We start from the raw sequence: 11,946 nt of genomic DNA on the forward strand, positions 1-11,946 counted from the left end.
AGTCAGTGAACACTGCAGGGTTCGCACTTTGACAGAAATATAGCATTTTCTTAGAGAAATGATGGCTGAGACAGGCGGTGTGACCAAGCTAGACGTCTCTGTACTAAACGCTGAGCAGCAAGAGAAACTGCGACAGTTTAAGGTAACGTGTTGCATTTCTCAACGCTAAAATACCACCTTTATTTGTAAGCTATGTCCTGAAATGCTTTTCGCATTGACCCAGATCAAGACGAGAATCGACAACGAGAGGTATTTGAGGTCGCATCCCGAAGTAGACGTACTCATAGGCGACTTTCTAAGGTCTGCTCAAGTTCACATTAATATCACAAAAATACATGCTGAATGGGGAAAAATGTTTGTGATGTTTTATTGTTGAACTTAACACTGTCTGCTTTAAGTTTAATTTTGTTTGTATTTATTTATCTTACAGCAAATGTTACATTTCTAGGGTAATATGCAAACTTTCATTTTATTTTCACTGTGTATAACATATTATATTAATAACCTCTGTACATTCAGTGGAACCAGCTACCCTTTCAAAGAAATGTATGAAAGATTACAATGTATTTTACAATATAATAATACAATATATGTATACCCTGAAAAGGATTTACACCAATATATGTACTGCAATATGGTTTGTGCTATTCAAGCTTAGTCTCTGTATCATATTTTTAACACATGTTACAACCTCAGTATTAAAATCTGAGTTTTCCCTGCTTAAATTGATTTTGGAGCTGCCAAAATAGGTTTTAACAGCCTCAAAAAATAAAAAAATAATTCAATAATTCTGGAATAATTAATCTAATATCCGAGCAATAAATGGGAAATATGTGCAGTGATTTATTTAAACATGCATGTGGATACAGTATGGAGCAAAGTACAAACGATTTTACAAAAGTTTTCTTGTAATTTTGTTAAGTAGTATTCAGGAATAGTTTTTCGAGGCTTCTTTAGGACATCCCAGAGCTCTACTTTAGATATTGTCTGCCTTTTGCAACTAACAAATAAACAAACAAACAAACTTAAAATAACCATTCTTTTGATGGACTGACAATGAGCCCAAGTCCAAAGAATAATTTTAAAAGGCCTCCAAACAGCCCAAAGCTTAAAGCACCATCACTCAAGTCTACTTGAGCAATAATTTGTCATTTGCCACCTCTCCTCACAGGGATGTGCTTCACAAACAGCCAGCTGACATCCGTGAGTTTGCTGCAGGTGAGTTGTGTGCAGTGTGCATCAACACCAAAAATGGCCAGTTGGTCACTATTATTTATTTTCACATTCATCCTTTTGCCCAGTGTTTAGTTAGTGAATAAATATAAATACATATTTAAAGTCTGCCACGTTTTTTTTTTACAATTTCTCTCTTTTGTTGGACTTTTTCAGATCACTTCTCAAACCCAAACCTTGAAGAAACTATTCTCCCCAAAATGGAAGGAAACAGCGAGACAAACTAAAACACTTCCAACAACTTCACCTATGTTTTCTCTATATTGATAAAAAAAATTTATGGACTATGTTTTTTGGAACAATGATGCTGCTTCAGTTGCTCCATTGTCCAGTTTGTGGACAAGGGTCCTAAAGGGTTTTATGCTTATTTATTAATCAAAATCCTTAAATGTATAATTACCTTGATATACCTTGAGTGGTATTAAATATTTTGTCACGTCACCACAAGTATTTATATAAATTACACAATAAAATGTTTTTTAAAGCCACGATCCACACTCTAGAAAGCCATACTGACAAGAAAATGCAAATTATTGGTTAACCTGGCTGATATACAGGAATTATTTATCAGTCTAACCCTTGAAGACAATTTAAGATAAGCTTGTCATATAGTTGTTAGCAGAATACACAGATCTAGCACAACCTGCTTAACAATAACATAATAAAAATTTTCAAAAAATAAGTGTTTAAATACAAGTATCTTTAGATGCCTAACTAACTAAATTTTACAGCTGTAGCATAAGTTTAAATTAGTTTAATTTTAGTTATTTGGTTGTTTATTAGACTAGAAAGCAGAAAGAAAGCACTAATACCACTAATATAATTAATGTAAACCTTTGGTTAAGCAAGGGGTCGTGGATATTAGGAATCAAACACAGACACCTAAACCATTTTTAAATTTAAAGAATCACTTTTTCCTCCTTCACAGTGTAAGTTCCATGTGCATTGGAGGTGGACAGAAACTCTTTCCAGGTAGGCGGGCCAGTTTATGATAATCCTTTTACAGTGAAAATAGGATCGACTTGGCTAAACCAAAAAATTACAGAAGGTAAAAAAGTATAGGCCAACTTACTGCATTTATCTGGTGCTTCTTTTCTTTTTGGCAACTATTCTCTGTGATTATTTAAATCTTTATAGACAGATTTTCTATTGTTTGAATGGTACTGCCAGTAACAGTAAGCTAATAAATAAAGGTAATATTAGCTAACTTAAAAAAAACAAGCAAAGTAAAGAATTAATTCGGCAGCCATAAGCAGAAAAAAGTTGGACAGCTGAAGGTAAAAGACATTAAGCAAGAATATTTGCATTATTAACTTTTTTCACCTTCCTATAATCTTTACAGGCATTTTTTGATGTGTAACAATAGGCTAATAAGTAAAAGATAGCTCGTTAGCTTACTTAGCTAAGTTAACAGAAATTTGTTTTAACATAGGGCAAGGAGCTGGTGGCACAGAAATAGTGAAGGTAAATGGATCAATGTGAGCTGAATACACATGAAATAAAAACATCCGTATAAGTTCTTTATTGTTCTTGTAACCATTTCAGTCTTTTTAGGTGTATGTGGAAAACGGCTAATGGTAATAGTAGGCTAATGAGTAAACATTTGCTAACCCGTAACTATTAGCTCATTTAGCTTATGTTATGTTTGGAAATATTAGTAAGTAAGTATTTAATATTAGTAAATGTTAAATTAAAAAATTTGAGCTTAACACTTGACCAGACTTAAACTGACATGAGTGCGATTACTTGGTTGGGGTGTGTTTTTATTTTGATGTCTATTTCCGTTTCTAGTTTGGTCTAATTTGAAGAAGAGTTAAGAAGGAATTCAATTTAATTTCTTTATTGATTTTAACATAACAGTTAGGTAATAGTGTAATTATATTTTATATTATATTTGGTTTAAAATGGAGCACTGTAACAAAAAATAATTTCCCCCAGGGATCAATAAAGTATTCTGATTCTGATTCTGATATTTTAACGAGAAAAGGATGTCCATCTGATGTATTATTGTAAAGAGACAAGGATTTAATTGTGCCCCATGTGTGATTTGCTTTAATCCCATTTGAGCTATTTAAGCTCAGCTACATGGACTTCTTTGAATACTGCTTGTTAGGAACTAGTGAGGCAACTGCACAGTGCTCAGTGCTCTAGATATTATGATCAATCTTAAAAAATATTATTGCTCTAGTGTCCTGTCAGATATTTTAATTACTTAATAGTACGATGGGTGAGCTATTTACTGTTTTTTTTAATAGTAGCCTTACCCACCAGTGGCAGTTGTTTCATATTTATGTGCTTTCGCCCTGGAAAATGTAAATAGTCTTTTTTTGTTTTGACTTCACATTTTTATATGAAAAATACTTGTATATGAGCTGTGGTATGTTTATCTTAAATACAATTTAACTGAGATATTATCATGACATAAACTCTAAATAAACATTGTGCTTCACTGAATTTATTAGAATAACAGCTTCAGAGTTACCAATTATTACTTTTATTAATGATTTGTGAATGATTTTATTCATAACTTTTAGGTGAATTAATGTTCTCTTCACCAGACCTTATACGCAATTACAGCACTTAATTTTTGTTGACACTTGCTACTAATGTAATTTAACTAGTATACGTGCACAGCAGATGAGAATTACATGATATACATACATGCCCATACATGATATGATCAAAGCTCCTGGACCACTCACACATTAGACTTATTCCAGAGGAGGTTTGGAGGTCTGCAGTTAGGCAATAGGCACGCACTTGTTAGCCCTGCTCTGAAACTTTAAGCCACCTCAGCAGCAACTTTGCTTCTTTATGGTTGAGCTACTGTGGTTCCTAAATGCTTCCACTTTGCAATTTCACATATCGTTAATCGAGGAGTATCTAGGAGAGAGAAAATTTCGCAAACTTGTTGTAATGTTGGCATTGTATTATAATGCCACACACAAATTCAATGAGCTCTTTTTAATTACCCATTCTTAAACAAATGTTTGTTAAAGCAGAGTGTTTAAATGCTTGATTTTGTCCACATACGGTTTTCTATATAGTTTATGCAAACAAATAACAGAATTTTATAAGACCAGATTTATATGTCACTTCACAATTTACCCATTGAAGTGTCCTCTTTCAAGGTTTTTCTTCTGTAGCACGATGTTTGTTTGATTCATACTTGATAATAACTATGCAACTCAATATAATGGCAAAGTAAACAATAATAGACACACATGCAAAAGTTGTAGTAAGTTTCAGTAAGCTGCAGTACCAGCAGAGAGAGATATTTTATTTTGAACATGAAAATATCACAGAAAAGTGTTTAAATAGACATTACCAACAGTTACATGTAAATACATACTAGTAGCCTAGCTTAATTGTTCAAGGACCCTAGATTCATACCTTCCTTGCTCGCCAGCGACTTCTTGGCTTTGAATATAGTATCTCCCCCTGCTGGTACTGCAATTTCTGCATGTGTGTCCATTTCACACTTAGAATAGGCAAAGCGTGAAATGGACATGGTGGACCAGCATGTCTATTAGATGCTTTGCTGTGATATAGGATTTAATTATGAGATATACTGTGTATATATAAAATGTGAAAGTTGATGTTTCTTTTTCTTGTGTGATTGGAGGAACTTAAGAGCTTAATCGCACCAGACACGCCGTAGCACGTTGTAAAATAGTTAGGAGGTAGTAACTGTGGGGTGACAGTTCTAATTTTGCTTAATGTTTTCTTATTTTTTCTAGAACTGCAATACACACATGATTGATTGGAAAAATCTGAGTTACATGAATGTAATAATGAATACTCAGCGGTGTTAGCAATGAGTAAAGACAAAACTGTTTTGACTTATTACTGAGGTTTTGCCTGAAGAATCAGAAATTTTGTGAATTCAACGTGAAACTTATTTTGATTGTTAAAAAAAGCAAATACTCACACACACACACACACACACACACACACACACACACACACACACACACACACACACACACAGTGCTGTATTAATGCCGTCCCCCTGCTTTGACTGTGTCAGTTACAGGTGGACATCCTCCCAGATCACATTAGTCACGAAGTACAGGCACAGAGGACGAACACTCTTATGCTTATGCATCCTGTTTTTTCTCAGATCTACCAAGGAGAAGACTGGTAATCTGTAAGTAACAACTAATTTATATATTCATAAGTTGCAAAAGTTATTATTTTTTTTCTTTCTCAGTTCTTGTAATACTATTATTTAAATTTAACTGTAAACCTTTACAGATCTGGCACAGATGAACATTTATATTTTAATGTTTTGTTTTTCTCGCTAATAGATGATATAATAGTAAAGAAAAGATATGCTCTAAATCCTGCTCTTACATACACACTGTTGAGACTGCGTGGTTAAAACACTCATTTTTGTTCTAATACTCTTTTCATTCTTTATTATTCATAATCTGCTGAAATATTTAAATGAGAAGAAAAATCTCTGTAAAGTAAACAGTGAATTCAACATAACAGTATACAAATGTTGGTGAAGGGAAATCCTAATGAATGTGAACCAAATACATTAAAAAAAGGTAAAAATGATAGGACAAAAGAAGAGAAGACAACAACGTGGTGCTAAAATATTGTTCCACAGTACATTGCGTGCATTACCAAACCTGTTTTTCACTGCAAGTTATCCTCCAAAGTCCTCAGAGATTCCCAAAGGATGAATAGCTCACACGGTTACTAGGAAAGTGTGATCATAAATCCTCACTGGAGGAAGTATATCACAAAACTGGAGGTGGCTCACATAGAGACAGTTTCAACAACAAGTGAAGACCAATGAGGATTAACTGCATGCAACTAGAAGTGAAATTAAAGCCCAAGAAAGAAGATCTGTCCCAAACATGTCATTTGTGTTCATGTTAACACATTATGTAATACCATCCTGTCGAACAGACGCACAGCCTATCCACATGGCTCCGAAGGGAGGAGCCTGTTTGGTTCTGCTCATCTTGGCCTCTGCAGTTTTCGGTAAGCTCCAAAAACATCCCGTTTTACCCCTTTTTTATACTATATGTTTGTTAATGTAAATATGTGTTCTCATAGGCACATAAACATACATGTATGAATGCTATTAAAAGTGTGTGTTCATTAATACAAACCTTTACGTGTCTGCCTAGCTCAACTTCCACATATGGGGCCTCAAGAAAAAGCTGAGTTAGAAAAAGTGACTGAAAAACTGGTAAGGTGTTTTCTGAATTTCACGTCAGTAGAAATTTATTTTTCAGGCTTAAGAGTAGGGCTGCAGCTGTCGATTATTAAATAATTAAGTATTCTCATCAGTTTATCGAGTAATCCGATATTGAATATTTTTTATAAAGAAAACATTTTCTTAAATCCCAAAATAAATAAATAATCACGGTAAAAAAAATAAGGTATAAATGCAGCCAAAACTAAGATTAAAAAAAAGTGAAAGAGCCTTTACGCTGTCTTCTTAGAGATCTTTCTTACATTAGTAGGAGGCTTCATGCGTATTTTTTTGTTTTGCATGTATTTTTTAGTGTGCTAATAAATGAGTGTTTGTGTGTCTGTAAGCCTTTAAAAGAGCATTAAGAAAAGTGCGCATATCAACATTCTGAGGGCTGAGGTTTCGTCAACCTCCCATCAGCTTTTCCCCAGTAAAGCCTTTAATGGAGCGGGTGAAACACTGGCATTTACATAGTGACAATTGAATCATAGAGTCATGCATTAAACAAAGCATCAAAGCGAATAAAATGTGTTCATATTCAGTTTGGGGCCAGTGATTTTATTTTATTTTTTTTCTTCATCAGATGAAGAAGTGCTACTATAGAGGTAAGAAAACTTTCAATACACTTTTTAAAGAGAAGAATGTGTATGTGTGTAAAGTACACCCTCTTTCACATTTTTATACATCACTGCGTAATAAAAATAATCTGTTCATTAAAGAGTCTTTAAGTTAGGCAAACACAACCTCATATGTACAGCAACGCATGACACATTAATTACAAAAGTACACCCTTACTGCTTCCATAGGAATTAAGAGGATAAGTCCTACCAGCCTGGTGCTTCAGCTGCCCTTACTGACGCAACCCCCAAAAAGGGATTCGTGTCTCCGACTGGAATCGAACCAGCAAACCGATCATTCTTCTGTAAAAAACATTGTTCACAAGTGTAATACAGTGGTCCCTCGTTTATCGTGAGATGTACGTTCTAAAAATAACCCGCGATCTGTGAAATCCCAACTTTATTTTTTACATTAAAACCCCTCACTACACACTTTATACAGTTTTCTCAGACAGGCTCGAAGATTTTCACACTTTTCTCTCTTGTTTAAAGACCCTCACAGTTTAAGCCTTCGTAGAAAAATAAGTCCAGTATTATATAATGAAACCAAAGATCAAACCCTGTTTTCAGGTCCAGAACATGGGAATAGAGCCTCAGTGAGAGAATTCAAGATTAACAAATCAATGATATGGACGTTGAGGAAGAAAGAAGAATGAGTTGAGTAAAGTTTGACTGATCTGACTATTTTGTTGCTTAATGCGTCTCATACTGTGGTGCCTTATGGTCTGAAAAATACGCTAACTTCCACCTTCCTTTAGCATGTCTAGAAGGCTAACCTTTTGTGCGATGGTTAGCATCGTCCTCTGCCTTTTGGGTGCTAGCGCAGGTACCTTTGATAGTGAAAAAAACGTTTCGTCGGCATTGTTGTGTTTGTGAGGGAGAAAACTTACAAACATACAGTACAGCACTTCACAGTCACACTGCTAGAGATAGAAGATTTATATAAATTTGACAAGCTGAACACATTCTGTACTGTACAGGGGACACGGCACGGAGGAGATTGATTGACAATGGTCTACAGCCGACCAGGACGCAGAACACAAAGCGCTGTAAACAACAAAAAATCATGCCAAAAAAAGATCCGCGAAAAGTGAACCGCATTATAGCGAGGGACCACTGTACGTTCAACATAGTTGCCAGTCCCAGGAGTGAATTCCTCTGCAAAATGAATAGCTTCATTAAAAAATTAACATGTATAAAATCTTGGAACTGACACAGGGTGTACTGAAGCTGAACCTTAAAATGTTTTGTTGGAGTAATTGTAATGTAACTCCAGTCACCATGCTGAATTGGCGTCAGTGTGAGAGTGTGAGTACCCTGACCACATTCTGTAATATGAGCCACAACTGATATGTGGCAAATGGTTTGATTTTACAGGATACCCAGAGCCTAATTTGATGCAGGTCAACAGTGTCTTCAACTCCAGGTAATTCGTTTTTGTATTTTGTTGCTGTCCTGAAGAATCAAGTGGTCACTTCAGTTATCACACTTATTTGGACTGTTGTGTAATATTTTTCTTTATGCTTATCCACTTTTTGTCGTCACCCCACTGAAACTCTTTGTGATTTCCATAACTCAAGAAAAAAGTCACCGTAGATTTTCAAATTGATACCATAGATGCATCTACTAAAAATTGCGGACAAGCTCAAATCTCAGTGACCTCGACTTAAAGGTCAAAGGCCAGAGGTCAAGTTTTCTGAAAATGTTGTGAATGCAATAACTCAAGAACGAGGCAATGTGGGATTTTTAAACTGATACCATAGGTGCATCTACTATAAATCTTGGACAAGTTTGAATCTGAGTGATCTCGACCCCGAGGTCAGAGTAAGTTTTCTGTAAGTCTTTTGAACGTGATAATTGGGAATAATTTAGTTCTCTTGTCTTTTTTGTCCCTCAAGTTATTCTTTATCAATTTTGTGCATAAACAAGGAAAAGAAATGTAACTAACCAACTAGTCTAAAACTTGGAGACATACTCCTTCAACGCTTATCTGCCGTTAAACCTAAAAATGAGGATTCGGTCCCAGCTAGTGAACTTCAGAACAAGGTGACATAAGATTTTAAAATTGGTACCATACATGTGTCTACGAGGAGGCTGAGGGGTAACACTGGTGGTTGCCAGTATTTTCATAAATAAGTGTAAAGAAAAGATTTGCTTTTGCTTTTTGCTGCAAAATGTTAGTAAATAACTTATTGATAAGCTATGACATTGGTATTTAACTCCATCTTAAGAATATGGTTTTGCCTGGTCAAATGTGTCTAGTTAATCAAAGGATATTTGGTATATTTCATATGTGAAAACATTTATTCTCATCAGCTTTTATTTGCTCTCTCATTAGCCTTAGTGGTTCTGTGCAGAACAGAGATGCTAACCAGTCGAACGCCCTCCTTTCCACTTTTCGTCATCTCCTGACCTCAGTCACTACAGGAACAAACATGAAGTCATTTGGTCAACTCCCCGTGGATATTTCACAAAAAATGGTTTGAAAATATAAACATCCATACACCCATAATCACACATACTGTATAATCTATCTCCATTTCCTTAAAAAATATAGCCTTTTGAAATCGGATGATTCTTTTTGATGCACTCTGTATTAACTGAAACATGTAATTCATTTTTTTATGAGTACCAGGTTAGTCATTAAAGTCACTGATTATTTAAAGCAGCGCTTATTGTCTTATTAATAGTCAGTATGAATTTTTTGTTGTGCAGTTCTGACCGTTAATGTTTTTTCTGTCTGTCTGTTAATAGACTAACCAGATGTGGAATTGCAGCAATCTTCCAGGCATGATTGAGGTGATGAGAAACTATTCTGGTGGCATATCAAAGGCAAGGGAAACCCTCCCCCCAAAAAATAAATGCAATGGATAAATTGTTACTGTTTTTTAACAGTCTTATCATGTCTGCCATCTATCCTTTTCTCCTAGGAGGATTCTGGATGTTATATGCAAGCGTTTGCAGCCCCTCTTTCCTGGGCAACTTTGACCACACAGGATAAAAACAGCATGGACTCAAATGACTACAGAAAACTGATGTGGGCTGTTACACCTATGGCGGGGCTTATGCCCTTCCTAAAAACAAAACTTCTGATGAACGTAGATATCCCAAAGCTAAAAAACATGTGAGTATGCTTTTATGGAATAATATTATCTGGCTTTTTCATAACCTTTCCTATAAATAAACCTGGTGTTGTTTCCAGGATGGACATGTTGAAGAGTATGTATGATCGCATACCTCCTGGTCAAAGGACTCGTGTGGCTGAATGGGCGAAAGATCAGATCACCCAAAACTACTTCAACTGTTCAATAAAGCCATGGGTTTACGCAACATTAAGTAAGAAAAGTCAGAAATCAATTGATAAAATCTATGTACACACATACAGTTCTGTTAGCATAACTTCAGAGGCTATTACAGTTTGATGGCATTTTTTATGTGAGAAAAACTGTAAATTGACTCATGTTACTTACGTTGGGACTTCCATTATACCCAGAACCTGCAAAACCCTGACTCTGATCTATGTTAAACCTTAATTTGTAGTTTTATCCCATTTGAACAATTTCTGTTTCAATTTAGTAAAATTTAAATGACCATACAGACAGATCCACCAACACACCACAGTCTCGCAAATACATTTTAAGAGGCAATTAAGATGCCTTGTTTTCTACCTCATTTCTCTCGTTGCGCTTCTGATAAGTATAAATGTGCATTGTAAAACCTTGATTTATTAATAGAGCATGTGGATATCTGCTCCCCTTCACTGGAATGGCTGAATTTGGAAGCACTGACTATTTTGGGACCCTACCTGTCCTATTTACCACCAAGTGATGTTAATTATTCTTCTAAAGTAGAGGTAAGAGAAGGATAAAGAAGAAATAAGACATGGAAGAGAAAAAAACAACAAGGTTATAATTTTTTCCTGGTTGGTCTGCTTTGCTTTGTCTTCTAGCTATGCAAGTTTTTCTCTTCAGCTAAGTTCAAAACCACGATGAACCCCACTCTGAGTAAGAAGTTGCTCCATAGAATCCAAGAGTGCTTCAGTTCACACGAGTTTCCAGAACATGTGGAAAAGTGTGTATACATTATTGATGTTCATTAGCAGGTGCAGGTGTTAACAGTAAAAATATTGATTTGTCACTATGGGGAAAGCCCAGAGTCTTCTTCTTTTTTGCTCTAACATGTCTGCTGTGAAAGAAGTGATAAGAAGCATTTCAGGAAAAGGATCTAGTTGTACATAACATGTCATGTCATTTTTTAAAAGACTGCCGAGTGGTTTTACTTTACCCGCTACATACCAAAATAACACAACATCACTGAGGTTTCTGATCTTAGATCTTATAGGGACAGAAAGAAACACAAGGTTTCACACAAAAATGTGTGAAGGATTTGAAATAATCACTACGTTGTCTGGTATTTGAATCTCCACAGACTTGGCCCACTGGCTTGCTATTATGATCCCCCAGAGTTGAATGCTAACTTCAGTGGGAAACTCCTCTCTCAACTGGACCAGTGTGACAGCTCCCAAATCAAAGGGGTATTTTTCACTTACGCTTACCCAAACTTTCACATTTATCTTCTTTGATCAAAGATTTGAATTGTTTCTTGAATCTCAATAGTGTCATAATTACTCGTTCTCTCTTTTATCCTTCCCAAAACACAAGCTGAAGACACGGCTTCTCAGTTCTCTGAGGTCACTGTCAAGCCCTGCTCAAATAATACGAGACTTAAGCAGTACTGTTACTGCATTGTCTGCCAAAGAAATTGCTGCAATCCCTGCCACCAGTCTCACACAGGCTCTCAAAAATCTGGGACCCAACATCCGATGGACAAGGAGCCAGCTGCATGCTCTTATCGAGAAACATTTGGGTGAAAAGAAAGTGG

At 35.6% G+C, this 11,946-nt stretch overlaps 1 protein-coding gene across 10 annotated transcripts in view; it reads left to right on the plus strand.

Moving 5' to 3' along the window:
• riiad1 (regulatory subunit of type II PKA R-subunit domain containing 1) overlaps positions 1 to 11,946 on the plus strand; it is an 18,980-nt gene continuing 7,034 nt past the window's right edge. Inside the window, exons 1-16 of one of the 10 annotated variants that reach the window (XM_085292081.1) lie at positions 1 to 142; positions 224 to 300; positions 1,172 to 1,203; positions 5,357 to 5,383; positions 6,157 to 6,231; positions 6,381 to 6,442; positions 7,032 to 7,053; positions 8,443 to 8,491; positions 9,404 to 9,545; positions 9,820 to 9,897; positions 9,996 to 10,189; positions 10,268 to 10,401; positions 10,800 to 10,918; positions 11,015 to 11,136; positions 11,494 to 11,599; positions 11,727 to 11,942. In XM_085292081.1, coding sequence (XP_085148207.1) covers positions 59 to 142; positions 224 to 300; positions 1,172 to 1,203; positions 5,357 to 5,383; positions 6,157 to 6,231; positions 6,381 to 6,442; positions 7,032 to 7,053; positions 8,443 to 8,491; positions 9,404 to 9,545; positions 9,820 to 9,897; positions 9,996 to 10,189; positions 10,268 to 10,401; positions 10,800 to 10,918; positions 11,015 to 11,136; positions 11,494 to 11,599; positions 11,727 to 11,942 — 1,539 coding nt within the window. In that variant the 5' untranslated portion in view covers positions 1 to 58. The other 9 variants (XM_085292086.1, XM_085292085.1, XM_085292087.1 and 6 more) reach the window with 9 other exon arrangements.

The sequence above is a fragment of the Mchenga conophoros genome, linkage group LG11, assembly GCF_057382185.1.
Source record: "Mchenga conophoros isolate Kocher_MC1m ecotype Shallow Benthic linkage group LG11, M_conophoros_male_GT1.1, whole genome shotgun sequence".
In the NCBI taxonomy this organism is placed as follows: Eukaryota; Metazoa; Chordata; class Actinopteri; order Cichliformes; family Cichlidae; genus Mchenga; species Mchenga conophoros.